This window comes from Enhydra lutris, unplaced genomic scaffold (assembly GCF_002288905.1).
Source record: "Enhydra lutris kenyoni isolate GAN:26980312 unplaced genomic scaffold, ASM228890v2 scaffoldscaffold1, whole genome shotgun sequence".
NCBI lineage: Eukaryota > Metazoa > Chordata > Mammalia > Carnivora > Mustelidae > Enhydra > Enhydra lutris.
The window spans coordinates 104,282,357-104,307,664 of record NW_019154085.1 but is presented as its reverse complement, the minus strand read 5'-3'; the positions used below and the strand labels follow the sequence as shown (position 1 = coordinate 104,307,664).

At 38.8% G+C, this 25,308-nt stretch overlaps 1 protein-coding gene across 4 annotated transcripts in view; it reads right to left on the bottom strand.

Moving 5' to 3' along the window:
* Window positions 1–25,308, bottom strand: part of LOC111157755 (erythrocyte membrane protein band 4.1 like 5) — a 145,576-nt gene that overhangs the window by 97,680 nt on the left and 22,588 nt on the right. For all 4 annotated transcript variants that reach the window (XM_022519415.1, XM_022519499.1, XM_022519582.1 and 1 more), the window contains exon 3: window positions 23,959–24,063. In XM_022519415.1, the coding sequence (XP_022375123.1) occupies window positions 23,959–24,063 (105 nt within the window). The remainder of the gene's footprint in view (window positions 1–23,958; window positions 24,064–25,308) is intronic.

The window sequence follows — 25,308 nt, the reverse complement described above, 5'->3', positions numbered from 1 at the left end:
CCGCTCCGTCGCTTTACAAATAAAAAATGTTAACACTGTGACTAGCAGGCTTCTGGTTTCAAAACTAATAGCCTTTTGATTTCTGTAACCTTCCCACTATGAAATGTCCGTAACACAGACAGACATTAAGGGGCAATTCCAGAGGCTTCCACAGATAAACCATTCCTAGCTCACTTCTATTAATCCCTTTACAACACCAAATCCTAACAGTGGCAGGGTACACTCATCCAACTAAGATATACATGATTGTGTTTTCTCCAGCATGCTTACAATTCCAAGCACCCTAAAAACGAAAGGAGTGCTCTTGTGCTAACTAGTTCACAGAGCTAAAGAATCCAGTTTCAGAAATCCAAATAGGCAAACACTGGGTAAACAAGGCTACATTGTTAACAGACTTGTAACTATTTGCAGAGCCTCTTCTCTCCATTCTCCCCCAAGATCTGAAAGTGAAATTCACAGAACTACCTATGTACAAGCAAAGTACCTCTTCATATTGAAATAAGATGCTCAGTTAACATTTCAAAAGGCAATTAAATATTATGCAATATTTTCTCTGGATTCCAAGGGTATAGGCTATTTAGCCATTTCTCATCTTTTTTTTTTTTTTTTAAGATTTTATTTTTAAGTAATCTCTACACCCAACGCTGGGCTCAAACTCATAACCCTGAGATCAAGAGTTGCGTGCTTGGGGTGCCTGGGTGGCTCAGACAGTCAAGTGTCTGCCTTCAGCTCAGGTCACAATCTCAAGGTCCCAGAATCGAGCCCCACATCAGGGCTCCCTACTCAACGGGTAGTCTGCTTCTCCCTCTCCCTCTGCCTCCTTCCCCCTGCTCAGGCTCTGCCTCTCTCTCTGTTTTTCTCTCTCAAATAAATAAAATCTTAAAAAAAAAAAAAAGAAGAAGAAGAAGAATTAGAGTTGCATGCTCTACTGACCGAGCCAGCCAGGAGCACCCCCCGCCCCAGCCACTTCTCCATCTTTTAATAAATTCAGTTGGACACCCACTTTTAAGCCTATTTCAATCTAGCAACTGTTCAGTTTTAGACATCCCTCCAATAGAATCCTAGGCTAGGCAGCAGAAACACAATTTAGTCTATTAGCAGAAAAGAGGTCAACCCAATACAGCAAAAAGTCCATCCATCATAGCCAATGCCAGCAACTCAATATCCAAAAATCCCAAACTTAATTATATTAATACCTACCAAAGCCTGATGCCAATCACATATTGGGTATAAGATAAAATTAGTTTTCATACCCCAGATAGTCTTCTACCCACAAAATGAAACCCAGAATTTGCTCTATCTTCAGGTTTTATCTACTCTACTGTAATGAATTAACAGATGTCTGCTGGTTGCCTGGGCAATCTCACATGCCTATGGTTAGGGTTACTCCTACTCCATAATGAATGCAAATGAACACAACTGTTCCAGGAGGCAATTTAAGGATGCCCTAAAAATAACTGTCTTTGCCCAGAAATGGCCCCTCAAGTCTATGGTCAATTAATCTTCAACAAAGCAGGTAAGAATGTCCAGTGGAAAAAAGTCTCTTCAGCAAACGGTGTTGGGAAAATTGAACCACCACATGCAACAGAATGAAACTGGACCATCTCCTTATACCACACACAAAAATAAGACTCAAAATGGATGACAGACCTAAATGTAAGACAGGAATGCATCAAAATCCTTGAGGAGAACACAGGCAGCAACCTCTCTGACCTCAGCCACAGCAACTCCCCCCCCCCACATCCCCAAAGGCAAGGGAAGCAAGGGCAAAAATGGACCTCATCAAGATAAAAAGCTTCAGCACAGCAAAAGAAACAGTCAACAAAACCAAAAAACAACAACTGGCAGAATGGGAGAAGTTACTTGCAAAAGATAAAGGGCTAGTACCCAAAATCTACAAAGAACTTATCAAACTCAACACCCAAAGAACAAATAATCCAATCAAGAAATGGGCAGAAGAACAGACATTTCTGCAAAGAAGACATCCAAATGGCCAACAGACACATGAAAAAGTGCTCCAAATCACTTGGCATCAGGGAAGTACAAATCAAAACCACAATGAGATACCACCTCATACCAGTCAGAATGGCTAATATTCACAAGTCAGGAAATGACAGCTGTTGGTGAGAATGCGGAGAAAGGGGAACCTTTCTATGCTGCTGGTGGGAATGCAAGCTGGTGCAGCCACTCTGGAAAACAGTATGAGGTTCCTCAAAAAGTTGAAAACAGAGCTACCCTATGACCCAGCAACTGCACTACTGGGTATTTACCCCAAAGACACAAACCATAGTGATCTGAAGGGGCACATGCACCCCAATGTTTATAGCAACAATGTCCACAATAGCCAAACCATGGAAAGAGCCTAGCTGTCCACTGACGGAAGAATGGATAAAGACGCAAGATACACACATCCATAACATACTTAACACACACAATACTTACACACACAACACACACACACAAGTGCATGGAGGGGGGAGGAGTAGTATATTATGCATCTATCAAAAAATGGAATCTTGCCATTTGCAATGAGGTGGATGGAACTAGATGCTATTATGCTAAGTGAAATAAGTCAATCAGAGAAAGGCAATTATCATATGATCTCACTGATACATGGAATTTGAGAGACAAGGCAGAGGATCATAGGGAAAGAGAGGGAAAAAAAATGAAACAGGACGAAACCAGAGAGGGAGACAAACCATAATCTCAGGAAACAGACTGAGGGATGCTGGAGTAGAGGTGGGTGGGAGGGATAGGGTGGCTCAGTTTTGTACACTGGGGAGGTTATGTGCTATAGTGAGCACTGTAAATTGTGTAAGACTGATAAATCATAGACCTGTACCCCTGAAACAAATAAAAAATAAAATACCTGTCTTTGACTCAACAAATCTATACCTAGAAATAATTATGGATGTGTACAGATTTACTTAAAAGGAATTATGTGAGAGAAAGTTAAGACGATATATATATATATATATATATATTCAACAAGAATGAACTGGTTAAATAAAGTATTTCAATATGATAGAACACCATGCATCAATTAAAAACAAGGAAAGCAAATATTTAAGGATCTGGAAAACTATTTATAATATATTGTTAAATTTTAAAAAGCAGGTTACAAAATATAATTGTTTTGTCAAAATGTACAAGTGTATATATAAAAACATGCTTTTTTTCTTCTGGATTGAGATCATCTATAACAAAACAGTAACAGATGTTATCTCTAGGGAGTGGATACTGCTGGTGATAATTTTTCTTCTTTGTGCTTTCCTCTATTTTCAACTTACTCTACGAGGAGCACATATTATTTAAAATACTCACAGACCCTTTATTTTAGTATTTTATAAAAATAATTTACTTGGGACGCCTGGGTGGCTCAGTTGGTTAAGCAGCTGCCTTCGGCTCAGGTCATGATTCCAGCGTCCTGGGATCGAGTCCCACATTGGGCTCCTTACTTGGCGGGGAGCCTGCTTCTCCCTCTGCCTCTGCCTGCCATTCTGTCTGCCTGTGCTCACTCTCTCTCCCTCTCTCTCTGACAAATAAATAAAATCTTAAAAAAAAAAAATTTACTTATATATAGGTTTAATATGGGGGTAGCATTAAAAAGTATATGGTCAACAGTCCCTCTACTCCCTGCAATAGGCCACCCCCCAAATACCCAATTTCTATCACCACATGTACCCTCCAACAAGATGTTACTGGTTTCTGACTCCTTTCAGAGTTTCTTCAAACAGGGAAGGAGGAAAAAAAAATGTTTATACATGTTGGTAAAACCTAGGGAACATTAATAATGGACTGAACATCAACAGGCTAACTATAAATTTTGACAGAATAAACTTTGAGGAATGTAAGGATGGAAACAATGTAAGATCACATGCTATTTCAAGAACAATCTATAGTCTTTCTTAGATGGTTATAACTTAAATTTGTTCCTGTTTAAGAACATATAAGGGCTAGTCTCAAAAATACACCTTTGGGGCACCTGGATGGCTCAGGGGGTTAAAGCCTCTGCCTTCAGCTCCCGTCCTGATCCCAGAGTGCTGGGATCAAGCCCTGCTTCCTCCTCTCTCTCTCTCTCTGCCTACTTGTGATCTCTGTCAAATAAATAAATAAAAATCTTTTAAAAAAAATTTTTTAATTAAAAAAAAAATACACCTTTAATCTTTAATTTGTACCCTACTATTCTAAGAAGCACATTAAACATAAAATCATCCCAGTGAGATAAAGGATCAGAGTTTTCTTCCAAGCAGGCATTTTAGTCTCTTCTTTACCTGCATATAATAAGAGCTTTAACATCTGCACTCCCTTAAGATGACCCAAACTCAGATAACGCATCAAGCACATTTTAAAGTGAAACTTAGGAGCTGGGGAGTTCTGGGTGATGTTCTTCTGGAAGGTCTGAGTTCATGTTTGCATATTCTCAAGTCTGTTTTTTTTCATCTCCTCCACATTCCAAGCCCAGGGACTGGAAAATTCAGAACTCAGAGACAGGCACTGATAGGATTTTCGTCAATCAGGGTCTTTAGGAGTTGAATTTATATTACATTAGAAGATAAAAGTGAGAGCATGCAGATATAGATTCTTGCATGCCTAGGTAAAACTAATACAGTCCTCTTTCCCCATTATACCTTAAAAAGGAAACAAACTCCCTTCTAATTTCCTAATTTTAAAGTCTGGTTGATAAACTTAGCCATCAAAGGATGTGGGAAGCCATCCTATTGAGCTGGGCATGAAAGAATTATTACCTGCATGTGTCTGAAATTATAAACAGTATGTAATCACAAACAACAGACATAACTAAATCAAACAAAGAATCACCTAGGGAGCTTCCAAAACACTGACATGCACACACACCCTCATCCCGGTCCCTAAGCCCGTCTGTAAACAGCTCTTCAAATAAATGATTCCTGATTTCTAACCACCTACACAGCTCTACTAAAGAAATGCCCTACTACTTTTGCTCAAAGAGCAAAGACTTTAAAACAGGGAAATGTTAACCACCTTTCAAAGCAACTACATCTGCAAAAAATATTTCTGCTTTGAAAAGTAGAGGTTTATGCTCTGAATTAAGATTGTTTTAAAGAGGGGCGCCTGGGTGGCTCAGTGGGTTAAAGCCTCTGCCTTTGGCTCAGGTCATGGTCTCAGGGTCCTGGGATCGAGCCCCACATCAGGCTCTCTGTTCGGCAGGGAGCCTGCTTCCTCCCTCTCTCTCTGCCTGCCTCTCTGCCTCCTTGTGATCTGTCAAATGAATAAATAAAAAATTAAAAAAAAAAAGATTGTTTTAAAGAAAATTTTAAACAATTAACAAAATGTTAAAAAATCTATGCAATAAAAATGGAGAGCCAATACAGTGCATTGCTGTAATCTAACTGAAAACACTTCAATTTAGTCTAAATTCATTATAAATTCTTCCTGGGTGATTACTTTCTTGGTGTTAACAGTCTGTGTTAGAAGACATTTCAAAAGAAGAGTTAGATAAGCCATTAAAATATATTTCCCACTGTGCCTTTCTTCATATTATTAATATGCCCTCTTAAAATTCTTAAAAGTCAAATTCATAATGGAAATGTAGGTGAGGCAGGTTTTATATTCACTCTCCAGAGAGACCATGTAATCTATTTTGGAAATATACTTTTTACAGCTGCTCCTTATTTAACAAATATATGTGTGCCTGTGTGTTATAATATGGACATATATTTAACATACACTATTTATTTCTACATATTTTTCACTCCCCACTATTTTATTGAATCCTATTGTTTGTGTTAGGTTCTTAGTTAATGTATAATCCAATCACCTGCCAACAATGATAATTTTACCTCCTCCTTTCCAGCCTTTATAATAAAACTTCTGTAACTGCATTGCTGGCACTTCTGTTATGAAATTAAATAGCACTGGTAATAATAGGCAAATTATCATCTTGTCGTTAATAGAAATGCTTCTATCACTCCTCTATTAATCTAGGGTGGTTGTTGTTACTGTTGTCACTGTTAATAATGAGGTATCTGCATAGAAGGAGAGTAAAGTGACTGAGTATTCACCAGGTCTGTTCTCTACACATGCCACCTACACAGGTTGTGCCACATGTCCACTCAGCACCTAAAATGGGAAAAAGCACGCCTCTAAAGTTGAATAGAGCTACACAGACTGAAAGGTCAATTCCATACTGGCCAAAGTCCATTATATTTAGTCCAGGAATTCTGGGGCTAGAAAGAGAGGCTTAAAGGTTCACCAAAATACCACTTGATAAGAATTCTAAAGTGTTATCTGCACAACCTAAGATAAGTGAAGGTCAGCAAGACAAACACATCTCACACATTTTGCCTACAGTACCTGAAATAGCTGAATTCCAAAACTGGAAGGAGAATAGCCTCTTTAACTCAATGAGCTTGGATCTACTATCAAGCGAAAGGACTGCTGCAGCCTCCAGGTATGCACCTGTTAACACATTTACCCTGTGTTCCACTAGACAATTAAGTGTTTTCTAGCCTTCAGCTTTGGATCTAACCTCTCCACTTCCATTTCCATACAGTGTTGTCTTTAAATGCCATAAACTTCAACTAATCAAGTTACTTTATTTTCTTTGTGATAAAGATTTGTTTTAATCATTTTTTAATGTAGTTTTAATTAAGTATATGCCAAAGCAATAACAAGCATCAATGAAGGGTTAAACTGTTCAGAACTGGCACACAGCACATCAACTCAGATTCCACTGCCAGAGGCAAGACACATAGCCGAGCCTGATATCAACTGAGCAAGAAAGTACAATCCTCTTAAAACAAAGGCAGGAAACAAATGGCATGAAAAACCATATATGACAAATTATCTCAATTGATACTGAATCATCCTCGCATTTTTTCTTTTTTTTTTTTTTTCAAAGATTTTATGTATTTATTTGACAGACAGAGATCACAAGTAGGCAGAAAGGCAGGGGTTGGGGGGTGGGGGGCAGAAAGCAGGCTCCCTGCTGAGCTGAGAGCCTGTGCAGGACTCGATCCCTGGACCCTGAGATCATGACCTGAGCTGAAGGCAGAGGCTTTAACCCACTGAGCCACCCAGGCGCCCCTTTTTTTTTTTTTTTAATTAAAGATTTTATTTATTTATTTGACAGAAAGAGACACAGAGAGAGAGGGAACACGAGCAGGGGAGTGGGAGAGGGAGAACAGGCTTCCCGCTGAGCAAGCAGCCCAATGTGGGACTCAAATCCAAGACCCCAGGATCATGACCTGAGTCAAAGGCAGATGCTTAGCAACTGAGCCACCCAGCTGCCCCTCATCCTTGCATTTCTGAGAATAAACTCAACCTGATCAAAATGTGTTACTTATACTTTTAATAAGCTGCTGAATACTGTGTGCTGATAATTTACTTGGGATTTTTACACAGAGAACAAGGGGAGTTTAAACAATATATACAGAACCAATACAAGCTATCAAATCAACTTTTTAAAAAGGCAAAAAAAAAAAAAAAAAAAGTACTACCGACCTGTTAATTTTCCTTCTTTCCCAAGTAAAGAGGAAATGCTATCTTTTGTTTCCCTTTCCCGAAACATGACAGAGTGTCTATACTCTAGATAACTCTAAGAAGTTAATGGACCAGGGGCTCCTGGATGGCTCAGCTGCTTAAGCACCAACTTTTTTTTTTTTTTTTTTTAAGATTTTATTCATTTGAGCGCCTGGGTGGCTCAGTGGGTTGGGCCGTTGCCTTCGGCTCAGGTCACGATCTCAGAGTCCTGGGATCGAGTCCCGCGTCGGGCTCTCTGCTCAGCAGAAAGCCTACTTCCCTCTCTCTCTCTCTCTGCCTGCCTCTCCATCTACTTGTGATCTCTATCTGTCAAATAAACAAAATCTTTAAAAAAAAAAAAGATTTTATTCATTTATTTGTCAGCGAGAGAGAGAGAGAGAGAGAGCAAGCAGGGGACCTGCAGGCAGAGGGAGAAGCAGGCTCCCTGCCTAGCAAGGAACCTGATGCAGGACTCAATCCCAAGACCTGAGATCATGACCCGAGCCCAAGGCAGATGCTTAACTGACTGAGCCACCCAGGCATTCCAAGTGGCAACTCTTGATTTCAGCTCTCGTCATGATCTCAGGGTCCTAAGACTGAGCCCTGAGTTGGGCTCTGCACTCAGCACAGAATCTGCTTAAGGAAGATTCTTTCCCCTCTCTTCAGTCCCTTACTCCCTCTCAAAATAAATGAAGAACAAAACAGAACAAAAAATCCTTGATGGACCAGTTAAAATTCTAAGCTCTAAATATGAAACTTGAAAAACTTCACCAAACAGAGGGCACTAACATAGGCCAGAGGGTTAAATCTTGGCCCTGACACTTAATTTGTTTGGCCCAGACTCTATTTTTTTTTTTTTAATTTTATTTTTCATTTGACAGAGAGAGGGAGAGAGAGAGAGACAGACACAGAGAGAGCACAAGCAGGGGGAGCAGCAGAGGGAGAGGGAAAAGCAGGCTCCCAGAGAGGATGCCCGATGTGGGGCTCGATCCCAGGACCCTGAAATCATGACCTAAGCTGAAGGCAGACACTTAATGACTAAGCCACCCAGGCACCCCTATTTTTCTTGTTTAAAATAATTTATTATGAAATATTCACAGGAAGTTACAATGATAATAGTGAGAGGTCCTGTGTCCCATCCCCACCATCCCCCAATGGTTACATCTAACATTACCATAGTACAAATTAAAATCAGGAAACTGACCTTAGTACTATGTTATATGTCATTTTACTACAAGTCTGGACTTCTGTAACTAATACCACTATCACTGTAAAGAAATATTCTATTAACAACAACAACAAAAAATGCTCACATGACTCCTTGATAGTTCATGTGATATAGTAATAATACACACTCGCCCCCCCCACCTCTAACTTCCTTAAACCTTAGCAACATTAATATGATCTTCACAATTTTGTCTTTTCAAGAACGTTTTATAAGTGGAATTATACAGTATATGACCTTTTGAGATTGGCTTTTTTTCACTCATCATAATGCTCCTGAAATCCATCCAAGTTGTTCTGAGTATCCAAAGAATTAATAGGTATTTTTCTATTGTTGAACAGTGTTCACAATTGATTTAATCAAACAACTACATGACCTTTTTTTTTCCCCAAGATTTTTTCTATTACAAATATAGCTGCTACGAATAATCATGCACAGGTTTTGTAAGGAAATAAGTCTTCACTTCTCTGGGATAAATGGTCATGAATACAAATGCTGAATTATATGGTTAATGTGTATTTACTATTTTAGGAAACTGACAGATTATTTTCCATAATGGCTGTAACATTTTTATATTCTTGATACCAATATATGAGAGGCCCAGTTTCTCCACATCCTCAGTTAGCATTTGCAATTGTCACTATTTTTATTTTAGCTATTCTAAAACATGTGTGGTGCTGATGCCTCACCAAGGTCTTAATTTGCATTTCCCTGATACCTACTGATGCCTAACATCTTTTCATGTATTTGTCTACCATCTATATATTCTCTTCAGTTAAACGACTCTTCATGTCTTCCGTTTTCTAACTGTTGAGTTTAGGAGTTCTTTACATATTGAGTTCCTTGTCAGATATGTAGTTTGCAAGTATCTTTTCCCGGTGTGTAACCTGGCTTTTTACCCTCTTAAAAGAGTCTTTCTCAGAGCAGAGGTCTGAATCTTGGGGCACCTGGGTGGCACAGTCAGTTGGGTGGCCAACTCTTAGTTTCAGCTCAGGTCATGACCTCGGGGTCCTGGGATTGAGCCCCAAGTCGGGCTCTGAGCTCAACAGGGAGTGTGCTTCCCCCTCTCTCTCTGCCTGCCTCTCTGCCTGCTTGTGATCTCTGTCAAGTAAATAAATAAAAAATAAATAAAGTTTGATAAGAAAGTCTTATCAATGTAACTGTACACAAAAGAAAAAAAAGAAAGAAAAAAAGAGACAAAGAAAAAAAAGAAAAACTTAATTATACTACCTTAATCAAAGGATCAAAGTTAGTATCAGGACACTTGGGGTGGCTCTGTTGGTTAAGAGATTTTGGCTCAGGTCATTATCTCAAGGTTGTGAGATCAGGCCCCATGTTAGGCTCCACACTGAGCCTGGAGCCTGCTTAAGATATTCTCTCTCAAAGTCAATCATTATATGGTTTCACTTACTTGTGGAACATAAGGAATAACATGGAGGACATTAGGAGAAGGAAAGGAAAAGTGAAGAGGGGGAAATCAGAGGGGGAGATGAAGCATGAGAGACTGTGGACTCTGAGAAACAAACTGAGGGTTTTACAGGGGAGGGCATGGGGGTATGGGTAAGCCTGGTAGTGGGTATTAAGGAGGACATGCATTGCATGAAGCACTGGGTGTTATATGTAAACAATGACTCTTGGAACACTACATCAAAAACTAATGATGTATTACATGGTGACTAACATAACACAATAAAAATTTTTTTTTTAAAAGAAAGATATTCTCTCTCATTCTCTCTCTCTCTCTCTCTCTGTCTCTCTACCGCCAAGGCCCCTCTCCATCCTGTCTGTTAAAAAAAAAAAAGACTCAAAGTTAAAAGTTAAGATCACCAGTAATGGGACAAAATAAAATTAAACGTCACTTGATAGAATAAGGAAACACAGCATCACTTCACCTATTTTCCTGCCAAAGTATCTAAGATTAACCTACTTCATGAGGAAACACCAGACAAACTCAAATTGAGGTACAGCCCATAAAATAACTGACCTGTATCTTCAAAAGTGTAAAAGTCAAGGTAAGACTGAGGGACCAAAGTATTCCAAGATGAAGGCAACTAAAGAAATCTAACAATTGAATGTAAAACATGATTCTGAACTAGACCCTTTGGCTAGAAAGGACACTGTACAGACAACTGGAGAATATGAATGGAGTCTAAGGATTAGATGGTGGTAATGTCACAATGTCAACTTCCTGGTTTTGATGGCTGCACTAAGCTATACAGAATATACTTGTGGGAAAAATACACTAAAGAATTCAGGGGTGACGAGACATCTGCAACTCTTTCTCAAATGGTTCCACAAAAATATTTATTTACACTGTTCTTACAACTTTTCTGTAAATATGACATTATTTCAACTACACATTAAATGTGTCTATGAACATAAAATGAGCTGGTATAAGCAAAAGTAAACAAGAGCAAACTCAAGATTTTACATATTCATAGGAAGAAAAGTAAATGCATAATTCCAGTCGTACATATTTCGGACTTATCTGAAATGACCAATAAACTAAACTTTAACACACTGATTTTACATATATAGGAATACATACAATATATTTAAGATTGAAATGTAACACGTAATTCCTTGATCATTTTTCAAGGTTTTTATTTTAATTACAGTATAGTTAACATACAGTGTTATATTAGTTTCAGGTGATATATAGTGATTCAACAATTCTGTACATTACTTAGTGCTTAAGTGTACTCATTAATTCCTATCACCTATTTTGCCCACCCACCTCCCCTCCAGTAACCATCAGTTTTATTCCCTATTAATTTTTTGTTAAAGATTTTATTTATTTGAGAGAGAGAAAGTGAGAGAGAAGAAGAGAGATCACAAGCGGGGGGGGGGGCAGGTAGGAGGAGAAGCAGGCTCCCCACTGAGCGGAGAGCCCTATGCAGGACTCGATCCCAGAATCTGGGATCCTGACCTGAGCCAAAAGCAGATGCTTAACTGAATGAGCCACACAGGTGTCCTGTTCTCTATAATTAAGAGTCTGTAGGCTTATCTCTCTATTTTCCCCTTTGTTCATTTGTTTTGCTTCTTAAATTCCACATATGAGTGAAATAATCAAATGTATTTGTCTTTCTCTTATTTTGCTTAGTGTTATACCTTCTAGCTCCATCCATGTTGTTGCAAATGGCATAGTATCATTCTTTTTTATGGCTGAATAATATTCCACTGGAGATATATACCACCTCTTCCTTATCCATTCATCTATCGCTGGACATCTGGGCTGCTTCCCTAATTTCACTACTGTCAAATTAATGATGCTGCAATAAACAGAGGTGTATATATCCTCTGAGTGAGTGTTTTTGTATTCTTTGGGTAAATACCCAATAGTGCAATTCCTGAATCACAGGGTAGTTCTATTTTTATTTTTTTGAGGAACCTCTATGCTGTTTTCCACAATGACTACATCAGTTCGCATTCCCACTAACAGTATATAAAGTTCCTTTTTCTCCACATCCTCACCAACACTTGTTCCTTATTTTTTACTTTAGCCATTCTGACAGGTGTGACAGGTATCTCATTGTCGGTTTGATTTGCATTTCCCTGATATAAGTGAGGATGAGCATCTTTTCATGTGTCTGTTGGTTATCTGGATGTCTTCTTTGCAGAAATGTCTGCTCATGTCTTCTGCCCATTTTTTAATTGGATAATTTGTTTTTTTAAGATCTGAGTTGTATAAGTTCTTTATATATTTTAGATACTAACCTTTTATCAGATATGTCATTTGCAAATATATTCTTCCATTCAGTAGGTTACATTTTATTTGCATGTAATCCCAATAGTTTATTTTTGTTTTTATTTCCCCTAATGCTGCTATGGCTGATGTCAAAAAAACTACTACTTATGCTCTCTTCTAGGATTTTTATGGTTTCAGTTTTCACATATAAGTCTCGAAAATCCATTTTGAGTTTAGTTTTGTGTATGGCTTAAGAAAGTGATCCAGGCCAAAAAATCGGGGGGAGGAGTCAAGATGGCGGAGAAGTAGCAGGCTGAGACTACTTCAGGTAGCAGGAGATCAGCTAGATAGCTTATCTAAAGATTGCAAACACCTACAAATCCAACGGGAGATCGGGAGATCGAAGAGCAGAACAGCAATTCTAGAAAGAAAATCAACCACTTTCTGAAAGGTAGGAATGGCGGAGAAGTGAATCCAAAGTGACGGGAAGATAGACCGCAGGGGGAGGGGCTGGCTCCCGGAAGCGGCGGAGCAACGGAGCACAAAATCAGGACTTTTAAAAGTCTGTTCCGCTGAGGAACATCGCTCCAGAGGCTTAACCGGGGTGAAGCCCACGCGGGGTCAGTGTGGCCTCAGGTCCCGCAGGGTCACGGAAGGATCAGAGGTGTCTGAGGGTCACAGAGCTTACAGGTATTAGAACGGGGAAGCCGGCTACAGAGACGGAGCCAAGGAGTGAGCTCACAGCTCGGGGTTACCTTGAACCGGTCGCAGGCTCGGTCAGCTCGGAGTGCGGCCAGAGGCCAGGCAGACGGGAGTAATTGGGCGCTGTTCTCTGAGGGCACACTGAGGAGTGGGGCCCTGGGCTCTCGGCTCCTGTGGGCCGGAGACTGGGAGGCCGCCATCTTCATTCCCATCCTCCGGAACTCTACGGAAAGCGCTCAGGGAACAAAAGCTCCCGAAAGCAAACCCAAGTGGATTACTCAGCCCGGCCTCTGGTAAGGGCGGTGCAATTCCACCTCGGGCAAAGACACTTGAGAATCACTACAACAGGTCCTCCCCCAGAAGAACAACAAGAAATCCAGCCAGGACCAAGTTCACCTACCAAGGAGTGCAGTTACAATACCAAGGAGAGCCGCAGAATTCCAGAGGAAGAGAAAGCAAAGCACGGAACTCCTGGCTTTCTCCCATGATTCTTTAGCCTTGCAGTTAATTTAATTTTTTTTTTAATTTTTTTTCTCTTCTTCTATTTTTTTTAACTTTTACCCTTTTCTTTTTTAACGTTTTTTAACTAGTTTATCTAACATATATATATTTTTTTTTCTTTATTCGTTTTCTTTTTTTAATTGTTTCTTTTCTTTTCTTTCTTTTTTTTTTTTTTCTTTCTGAACCTCTTTTTATCCCCTTTCTCCCCCCTCACGATTTGGGATCTCTTCTGATTTGGTTACAGCATATTTTCCTGGGGTTGTTGCCACCCTTTTAGTATTTTACTTGCTCCTTCATATACTCTTCTCTGGACAAAATGACAAGGCGGAAAAATTCACCCAAAAAAAAACAAGAGGCAGTACCGAAGGCTAGGGACTTAATCAATACAGACATTGGTAATATGTCAGATCTAGAGTTCAAAATGACGATTCTCAAGGTTCTAGCCAGGCTCGAAAAAGGCATGGAAGATATTAGAGAAACCCTCTCCGGAGAGATAAAAGCCCTTTCTGGAGAAATAAAAGAACTAAAATCTAACCAAGTTGAAATCAAAAAAGCTATTAATGAGGTGCAATAAAAAATGGAGGCTCTTACTGCTAGAATAAAAGAGGCAGAAGAGAGAATTAGCGATATAGAAGACCAAATGACAGAGAATAAAGAAGCTGAGCAAAAGAGGGACAAACAGCTACTGGACCACGAGGGGAGAATTCGAGAGATAAGTGACACCATAAGACAAAACAACATTAGAATAATTGGGATTCCAGAAGAAGAGGAAACAGAGAAGGGAGCAGAAGGTATATTGGAGAGAATTATTGGAGAGAATTTCCCCAATATGGCAAAGGGAACAAGCATCAAAATCCAGGAGGTTCAGAGAACCCCCCCTCAAAATCAATAAGAATAGGTCCACACCCCGTCACCTAATAGTACAATTTACAAGTCTTAGTGACAAAGAGAAGATCCTGAAAGCCACCCGGGAAAAGAAGTCTGTAACATACAATGGTAAAAATATTAGATTGGCAGCAGACTTATCCACAGAGACCTGGCAGGCCAGAAAGAGCTGGCATGATATATTCAGAGCACTAAACGAGAAAAACATGTAGCCAAGAATACTATATCCAGCTAGGCTATCACTGAAAATAGAAGGAGAGATAAAAAGCTTCCAGGACAAACAAAAACAAAGAATTTGCAAATACCAAACCAGCTCTACAGGAAATATTGAAAGGGGTCCTCTAAGCAAAGAGAGACCCTAAAAGTAGTAGATCAGAAAGAAACAGAGACAGTATACAATAACAGTCACCTTACAGGCAATACAATGGCACTAAATTCATATCTCTCAATACTTAACCCTGAATGTTAATGGGCTAAATGCCCCAATCAAAAGACACAGGGTATCAGAATGGATAAAAAAACAAAACCCATCTCTATGTTGCCTACAAGAAACTCATCTTAAACCCGAAAACACCTCCAGATTTAAAGTGAGGGGGTGGAAAAGAATTTACCATGCTAATGGACATCAGAAGAAAGCAGGAGTGGCAATCCTTATATCAGATCAATTAGGTTTTAAGCCAAAGACTATAATAAGAGATGAAGAAGGACACCGTATCATACTCAAAGGAACTGTCCAACAAGAAGATCTAACAATTTTAAATATCTATGCCCCTAACGTGGGAGCAGCCGACTATATAAACCAATTAATAACAAAATCAAAGAAACACATCGACAATAATACAATAATAGTAGGGGACTTTAACACTCCCCTCACTGAAATGGACAGATCATCCAAGCAAAAGATCAACAAGGAAATAAAGGCCCTAAATGACACACTGGACCAGATGGACATCACAGATATATTCAGAACATTTCATCCCAAAGCAACAGAATACACATTCTTCTCTAGTGCACATGGAACATTCTCCAGAATAGATCACATTCTCGGTCCTAAATCAGGTCTCAACCGGTATCAAAAGACTGGAATCATTCCCTGCGTATTTTCAGACCACAATGCTCTGAAGCTAGAACTCAATCACAAGAGGAAATTTGGAAAGAACCCAAATACATGGAGACTAAACAGCATCCTTCTAAAGAATGAATGGGTCAACCAGGAAATTAAAGAAGAATTGAAAAAAGTCATGGAAACAAATGATAATGAAAACACAACGGTTCAGAATCTGTGGGACACGACAAAGGCAGTCCTGAGAGGAAAATATATAGCGGTACAAGCCTTTCTCAAGAAACAAGAAAGGTCTCAGGTACACAACCTAACCCTACACCTAAAGGAGCTGGAGAAAGAACAAGAAAGAAACCCTAAACCCAGCAGGAGAAGAGAAATCATAAAGATCAGAGCAGAAATCAATGAAATAGAAACCAAAAAACAATAGAACAGATCAACGAAACTAGGAGCTGGTTCTTTGAAAGAATTAATAAGATCGATAAACCCCTGGCCAGACTTATCAAAAAGAAAAGAGAAAGGACCCAAATAAATAAAATCATGAATGAAAGAGGAGAGATCACAACGAACACCAAAGAAATACAAACAATTATAAGAATATACTATGAGCAACTCTATGCCAACAAATTTGACAATCTGGAAGAAATGGATGCATTCCTAGAGACATATAAACTACCACAACTGAACCAGGAAGAAACAGAAAGCCTGAACAGACCCATAACCAGTAAGGAGATTGAAACAGTCATCAAAAATCTCCAAACAAACAAAAGCCCAGGGCCAGACGGCTTCCTGGGGGAATTCTATCAAACATTTAAAGAAGAACTAATTCCTATCCTCCTGAAACTGTTCCAAAAAATAGAAATGGAAGGAAAACTTCCTAACTCATTTTAGGAGGCCAGCATCACCTTGATCCCAAAACCAGACAAGGATCCCATCAAAAAAGAGAACTACAGACCAATATCCTTGATGAACACAGATGCGAAAATTCTCACCAAAATACTAGCCAATAGGATTCAACAGTACATTAAAAGGATTATTCACCACGACCAAGTGGGATTTATTCCAGGGCTGCAAGGTTGGTTCAACATCCTCAAATCAATCAATGTGATACAACACATTAATAAAAGGAAGAACAAGAACCAAATGATACTCTCCATAGATGCTGAAAAAGCATTTGACAAAGTACAGCATCCGTTCCTGATCAAAACTCTTCAAAGTGTAGGGATAGAGGGCACATACCTCAATATTATCAAAGCCATCTATGAAAAACCCACCACAAATAGCATTCTCAATGGAGAAAAACTGAAAGCTTTTCCGCTAAGGTCAGGAACACGGCAGGGATGTCCGTTATCACCACTGCTATTCAACATAGTACTAGAAGTCCTAGCCTCAGCAATCAGACAACAAAAGGAAATTAAAGGCATGCAAATCGGCAAAGAAGAAGTCAAACTATCACTCTTCGCAGATGATATGATACTACATGTGGAAAACCCAAAAGACTCCACTGCAAAACTGCTAGAACTTGTACAGGAATTCAGTAAAGTGACAGGATATAAAATCAATGCACAGAAATCAGTTGCATTTCTCTACACCAACAACAAGACAGAAGAAAGAGAAATTAAGGAGTACATCCCATTTACAACTACACCCAAAACTATAAGATACCTAGGAATAAACCTAACCAAAGTGACTAAAAATCTATACACAGAAAACTATAAAGTACTCATGAAAGAAATTGAGGAAGACACAAAGAAATGGAAAAATGTTCCATGCTCCTGGATTGGAAGAATAAATATTGTGAAAATGTCTATGCTACCTAAAGCAATCTACACATTTAATGCAATTCCTATCAAAATACCATCCATTTTTTTCCAAAGAAATGGAACAAATAATCCTAAAATTTATATGGAACCAGAAAAGACCTAGAATAGCCAAAGGAATATTGAAAAAGAAAGCCAAGGTTGGTGGCATCACAATTCCGGACTTCAAGCTCTATTACAAAGGTGTCATCATCAAGACAGCATGGTACTGGCACAAAAACAGACACATAGATCAATGGAACAGAATAGAGAGCCCAGAAATAGACCCTCAACTCTATGGTCAACTAATCTTCGACAAAGCAGGAAAGAATGTCCAATGGAAAAAAGACAGCCTCTTCAATAAATGGTGTTGGGAAAATTGGACAGCCACATGCAGAAAAATGAAATTGGACCATTTCCTTACACCACACATGAAAATAGACTCAAAATGGATGAAGGACCTCAATGTGAGAAAGGAATCCATCAAAATCCTTGAGGAGAACACAGGCAGCAACCTCTTCGACCTCAGCCGCAGCAACATCTTCCTAGGAACATCACCAAAGGCAAGGGAAGCAAGGGCAAAAATGAACTATTGGGATTTCATCAAGATCAAAAGCTTTTGCACAGCAAAGGAAACAGTTAACAAAACCAAAAGACAACTGACAGAATGGGAGAAGATATTTGCAAACGACATATCAGATAAAGGGCTAGTGTCCAAAATCTATAAAGAACTTAGCAAACTCAACACCCAAAGAACAAATAATCCAATCAAGAAATGGGCAGAAGACATGAACAGACATCTCTGCAAAGACGACATCCAGATGGCCAATAGACACATGAAAAAGTGCTCCATATCACTCGGCATCAGGGAAATACAAATCAAAACCACAATGAGATATCACCTCACACCAGTCAGAATGGCTAAAATTAACAAGTCAGGAAATGACAGATGCTGGCAAGGATGCGGAGAAAGGGGAACCCTCCTACACTGTTGGTGGGAATGCAAGCTGGTGCAACCACTCTGGAAAACAGCATGGAGGTTCCTCAAAATGTTGAAAATAGAGCTACCCTATGACCCAGCGATTGCACTACTAGGTATTTACCCTAAAGATACAAACGTAGTGATCCGAAGGAGCACGTGCACCCGAATGTTTATAGCAGCAATGTCTACAATAGTCAAACTATGGAAAAAACCTAGATGTCCATCAACAGATGAATGGATAAAGAAGATGTGGTATATATACACAATGGAATACTATGCAGCCATCAAAAGAAATGAAATCTTGCCATTTGCGACGACGTGGATGGAACTAGAGGGTATCATGCTTAGCGAAATAAGTCAATCGGAGAAAGACAACTACCATATGATCTCCCTAATATGAGGGAGTGGAGATGCAACATGGGGGGTTAAGGGGGTAGGAGAAGAGTAAATGAAACAAGATGGGATTGGGAGGGAGACAAACCATAAGTGACTCTTAATCTCACAAAACAAACTGAGGGTTGCTGGGGGGAGGGGGATTGGGAGGGGGGATGGGATTATGGACATTGGGGAGGGTATGTGGTATGGTGAGTGCTGTGAAGTGTGTAAACCTGGCAATTCACAGACCTGTACCCCTGGGGATAAAAATATATTATATGTTCATAAAAAATAGAAAATTTAATTAAAAGAAAAAAAAAAAAGAAAGTGATCCAGTTTCATTATTTTGCATGTAGCTGTCCAATCTTCCCAACTCCATTTGTTGAAGAGGCTGATTTCCCCATTGTATATTCTTGCTGCTTTTGCCAAAGACCATGTAATTGTGGGCTTGCTTCTGAGCTTTTTATCTCGTTCCATTGACCTATGTGTTTATTTTTGCGCCAGTGCCATGCTGTGTTGATTACTGTAGCTTTGTAGTGTAACTTGAAATCTGGGATTGTGGTACCTCCAGCTCTTTCGTTTTCAAGACTGTTTTAGCTATTTGGGGTCTTCTGTAGTTCCGTACAAATTTCAGGATTATTTGTTCTAGCTCTGTAAAAGATGCTATTGATATTTTGATAGAGATTGCATTAAATCTACAGATTACTTTGGGTAGTATGGACATTTTAACAGAATTTGTTCTCCCAATCCATAAGCATGGAATAATCTATTTCTTTGTGTTGTTCAAATTCTATCATCAATGTTTTACAGTTTTATGTTTTATAGTTACAGGTCTTTCTTTCCCTTGGTTAAGTTTATTCCCAGGTATTGGTGCAACTGTACCTGAGATTGCTTTCTCAATTTCTCCTGCTACTGCTTCATTATTAGTGTATAGAAATGCACTAACAGTTTTTTGGTGGAGTCTTTATGGCTTTCTATATATAATATCATGCATCTGCAAATAGTTGAAGTTTTACTTCTTCCTTACTCACCTGGATGTCTTTGGGGCACCTGAGTGGCTCAGTCGGTTAAGTATAGGACTTTGGCTCAGGTCATGATCTCAAAGTCGTGGGACTGAGCCCCGAATCAGGTTCCCTGCTCAGTGGGGAGTCTGCTTCTCCCTCTCCCTCCTGTTCGTGCTTTCTCTTTTGCTCTATCTCAAATAAATAAATAAATCTTTAAAAAAACAAACCAAAAAAAACCCACACCAATTTGAATGCCTTTTAATCCTTTTTCTTACCTGATTGCTAGGACTTCCAGTACTATGGTGAATAACAGTGTTGAGAGTGAACATCCTTGTCTTGTTCCTGATTTTGGAGAAAAGCTCTCAGTTTGTCAACATTGAGTATAAGGTTAGCTGTCAGTTTTTCACACATGGCCTTTATATGTTGAGGTATGTTCCTTCTAAATCTACCTTGTTGAGGGCTTTTATCATGAATGGATGTAGTACTTTGTCAGACGTTTTTTCTGCATCTACTGAAATGATCAAATGGTTTTTATCCTTTTACTTACTGATACGTATCACACTGACTGATATGCCAATACTGAACTACCTTTGCATCTCAGGAATAAATTCCAAGTGATTGTGGTGAATGATGTTGGATTTAGTTTGCTAACACTTTGTTGAGGATTTCTGCATCTCTGTTCATCAGAGATGTTGGCCCATAGTTCTCTTTTTATGTAGTGTCTTAATCTGGTTTTGGTCATTTTTTTACCCTGCCTCAACATTCTTTGGATTCTACCCTTACACTAAATAAGACAAACAGACACTAAAATCATAGGGCTAACTTAGTTTACACAGATGACCCTAGCCAAAAACTTCACTTGATCGAGTTTACTATCTTCACCAATAAACTGACCTATTTGCAAAGTATAAATTTTGTTTTATTCTGGGGTTAAATCTGGCCACATGACAAATACCTGGTCTTTTCTATGCTTACTGATGTCATAAAATTGTAGAATTGTGTGAGTCAGCACTTTAAGAACATGTGAAGTTGTTTTTTTGTTTTTTTTTTTTTTAAGATTTCATTTATTTATTTGACAGACAGAGATCACAAGCAGGCAGAGAGGCAAGCAGAGAGAGAGGAAGGGAAGCAGACTCCCCACTGAGCAGAGCCCGATGTGGCTCGATCCCAGGACCCTGGGATCATCACCTGAGCTGAAGGCAGAGCCTTTAACCCACTGAGTCACCCAGGCACCCCAAGAACATGTAAAATTTTATCTAGAGGTCATTTTGAATAGCTTTCATCTACCAGCTGTTGTTTTTCCAATTCAACGCACATAGTGTGTTTCAGTAACAGTAAAAACATAAAGTAAATCTTATTAAATTTAATCTTAATGCCTAGATTTCTGGGTTTGGAAAGGATAAGTTACAACTAAAGAGAGTAGGGATTAAAAGTTCTAGGGCGCCTGGCTGGCTCAGTTAGAAGAGCATGTGGTTGCATTCTTGATCTCAGGATCATGAGTTCAAGACCCATGTGGGGTGTAGAAATAGTTAAAGAAATAAAACCTTAAAAAAAGAAGAGTTCTTATACTGGCTTTACTAAAAACTTATTATGACCAAAAGAAAGGCACTATATGTGTATCAAATAAGGGGGAAAAAATTAATGGATCTAGTAATTCAGTAATTACTGATATTAACAAAGAGTAAATAATACAACTTACCAAAAGCTGCATGTCTATTTCTTTCCCCCAATTACAATAGCTCCCCAACCCCCCGCCACCACCACTTATCTGTGGAAGATACATTCCAAGACCCCTGGTGGATGCCTGAAACCACAGATAGTACCAAACCCAATATATACTATATTTTTTCCTATATATACTTTTAGAGTTTAATGTATAAATTAGGCACAGTAAGATATTAATAACAATAACTAGTAATAAAATAGAACAATTATAACTATATACCATAATAAAATTTTGTGAATGTGGTCTCTCTCTCTGACAGTATCTTATTGTACTGTATTCACCCTTCTTCTCATGATGCCATGAGATGATAAAACACCTACATGATGAGATGAAGTGAGGTGAATGGTGTAGGCACTGTGATGTAGCTTTAGGCTACCAATGACCTTCTGTCAGAAGGAAGATCATCTGCTTCCAGACTGGGGTTGAACATGGGTAACTGAAACCATGGAAAGTGAAACCATGGATAGAGACTACTGTATTTATGTACCCTAAGGAAAGAAGGTACCTGAAACTTAATGCTGGCATATTTCTACCTCTTCTCCTTCACAACCCCTCAAAAAAAGGGGAAGTTTTGAATTATTTATCCCTAACATCATTTATTTTTTCACTGATTGCAAGACTGTAATTCCATTATTTGTAAGATGACTGATGAATTATATTAAACTCAACAGTCAACCAAGCCTTTAGATCAAAGTAGTGCACCAGAATTTAATTTGATAAATGTTTTATATGTCCACTACATGCTGGGCAACAGGTAAGTAAGACTCATCCCCTGCCCTCAATGGATTTAGTCCAACTGGAGAGAAATAACATTAAAATGAAAAATAAAAGAAAAGACCTCCTCTACAAACTCCATCCAGAGATGAGAACTCTGAAACTATGGGAAATAGCTTTGCAAATATTTTCATGCATATATGTGTACATATAGCCACTTTTTTTTTTTTTTAAGATTTACTTATTTATTTGACAGAGACACAGCAAGAGAGAGAATATAAGCAGGCAGAGTGGGAGAGGGAGAAGCAGGCCTCCCCAGGGAGCCCAATGTGTGGCTCGATCCCAGAACCCTGGGATCATGACCTGAGCCGAAGGCAGACGCCTAAGGACTAAGCCACCCAGGCGCCCCTCTTTTTTTTTTTTTAAATAAAAATACTCAAATATATTGTTCTGTAACCCTTTTTTTCCTACATTATTCTAGGTCAATTAGTACACTTTAAAAGTCACCATTTTTAATGAGCTGCAGAGTATTCCATTGTATGGGTGTGCCAAAATGTAACCAGTACTCTTGTTACAAAATGTTCATGCTTAATTTCTTTTAACTTAGGAAGGGGGACTAAGGGTATGGAAATCAGAGAAAAAAAATTGTAGCTAGCATTATTAACAGCGGTAAATTTAGCCAAGATGTTCTATAAAGCCAACAAAGGAGTTCATCTCCAAAAGGTGTGAGTTTTTAATATTATCTTACAGAGGTATTCTAGTTTATTTATTAATCACACCAAATGAATGTATGAATGAATGCCCCACTCCAAAAAGAACTTGAGATTTCTTATATATTGTTCCTGTGAGTCCTAGATACTACAATTGTGTCACTAAACACATACACATACATACACACTCCTCCATCACAGACTTCCAGAACAGAGCTTGGTGTCTTAATACCCTTATCTCTACTCCCGCCCCACCCCCTCCCTGCTACTGTGAATGTCCTATTCCAGGCCTTAATATTACTTTTATCCCCGGGATCTAGAATGACTCTTTCTGACTTCAATCTCTGCCCATTCCAAATAATCCTATACAGTTTTTCTATATGATACTTCCTGAAGCAAAATATGACCTCCTTGCTCAAAAAAAAAAACCCTAATCCCAATTATTAGAGAATAAATATTGCCCATCTATTATTTAATACTCTTGGTATTCAGTTTGGATGATAAGGCCACTAAACCACCTTCTAATCTTATCATCTAGTACTTTGTCTCAAACACTCTCCAGTCAAATCCTAGTATAACAGATCTCTGAAAAGCTTCCAACTTCCTACCTATCATATACACATTCCTCTCATGTGAAAAGCACATGGTCAAAGAACATTTATAGAATCAAAGATCGGGAAGGGATTTTAAAGATAACCTAACTTACTCACCTTAATTTGCAAATTAATAACTTCTATCACTTACGCAAGAACCCACAAATCTCCTATTTTAGCTCCCTTTCCATTCGCAGTGGTTCTCAAACTTTAATATGCCCAACAACCAACCCAGTGGTTATTAAAAAGACAGATTTCTGGGGCTCGGCTGGAAAGATCATGCTCTAATGATATGGGCTAGGGCCAGGACTCATATTTTTTTAACAAACGCTTCAGGTTATTTTGAAATGGTCAAAACTTCAGACCATAATAAGAAAATCAGAAGAAAAAGAGAATGCAGTAAGAATATACAGCCTTGTAGCACTTAGCATGTCATCTGAAATTTTCCATTTTTGCTCCCACAATGGAACTTCCAAAAAACAGCTACTCACTGCTACTTGTGCAGAATCCATAAATCTCAGTCCAAAATAGTCACTTTCAATAAGGTCCAAATGGTACATTATCTGATCGAAGAGCTCTTGTCCTTTGGCTTTTTTCTGAAATGGTAAGAAAATAAATTAATCAACAAATGACTCACAAGATCAACAAGCCTGAACTGGAGATAGTTTTAGTTATACAAGGTTTCCGGGCTCTAGGTGGCTCAGTCAGTTGGGCATCCAACTCTTGATTTCAGCTTAGGTCGTGATCTCAGGGTCCTGAGATCAAGCCCCACACTGGACTCCACACTCAACGGGAAGTCTACTTGAGATTCTCTCTCTGCCCCTCATGGCTTGTGCACATGCTTCTTTCTCTCTCTCTCTCTCTCAAATAAACAAATCTTTACAAAATCTATTTTTAAAAAATTACTTGGAATACCAAAAATACTGCCATATATCAGGTAACATGTAAGATACTATAATTTCCAAGTAAACTACTTAAGTCCAAAAGAGAATTTGTGATGTATATGCACTTTTGCAGAAAGTGTTACTTCCTATCAACCAACAAACATCACCTTGTACTAAACACTCTAAGGAGAAACTCTTATTTTGTCTTGCCAATTTTTAAGAGTCCCTAATTCAAAGATGCTTTATAATGTGATTGGAAAGAGAAACACAAGAAAACTTAGAACACTGAAGTATGAATCATGTGGAACTAACTACATACTTGCCAACAGATTTAGAGACAAGATAGTCACAGAGATTAGAATCATCAGTGAAAACTTGGAGATCAGCCTTAAATGGAAAACCATATAAGGTAGAAAAGAGCAGATAAAAAATGGAAGGTGGGAGGAATTATGGGACAATGAAAAAATACAGACATCAATGGAGAAGATACCAAGTGGGGAGGGAGGGTCAGCAATAAGCAAAAAAAACTTGTTTGGAAAAAGCAGTTCTCAAGAGTGTGGTCTCAGGACCCAAAGGTTTCCCCAAATACTTTCAAAAGATCCATAAGGTCCCTAGGATTCTCCTCATGTAGAAACTCAATTAAAACAATATATTGCAACAGAATAAATGCAGAAGCAGAAAAGAGGACCTAAGTATGTTCTCTTAGACCAGACATTAAAGAGATACACAAAAATGCATAAGACAATGCTACTCTTCTCACTAAATTCTTTGTTTAGTAAAATAGCTGTTTTTCACAAAAATACTTGTATGTTAAAAAAAAAAAAAAAATACTTGTACGTTACTAGGGCACCTGGATGGCTCAGTGGGTTAAGTGTCTAACTTTGATTCAGGTCATGATCTCAGAGTCCTGGGACCCAGCCCTGCATCAGGCTCCCCACTGACTGGGGAGTCGGCTTT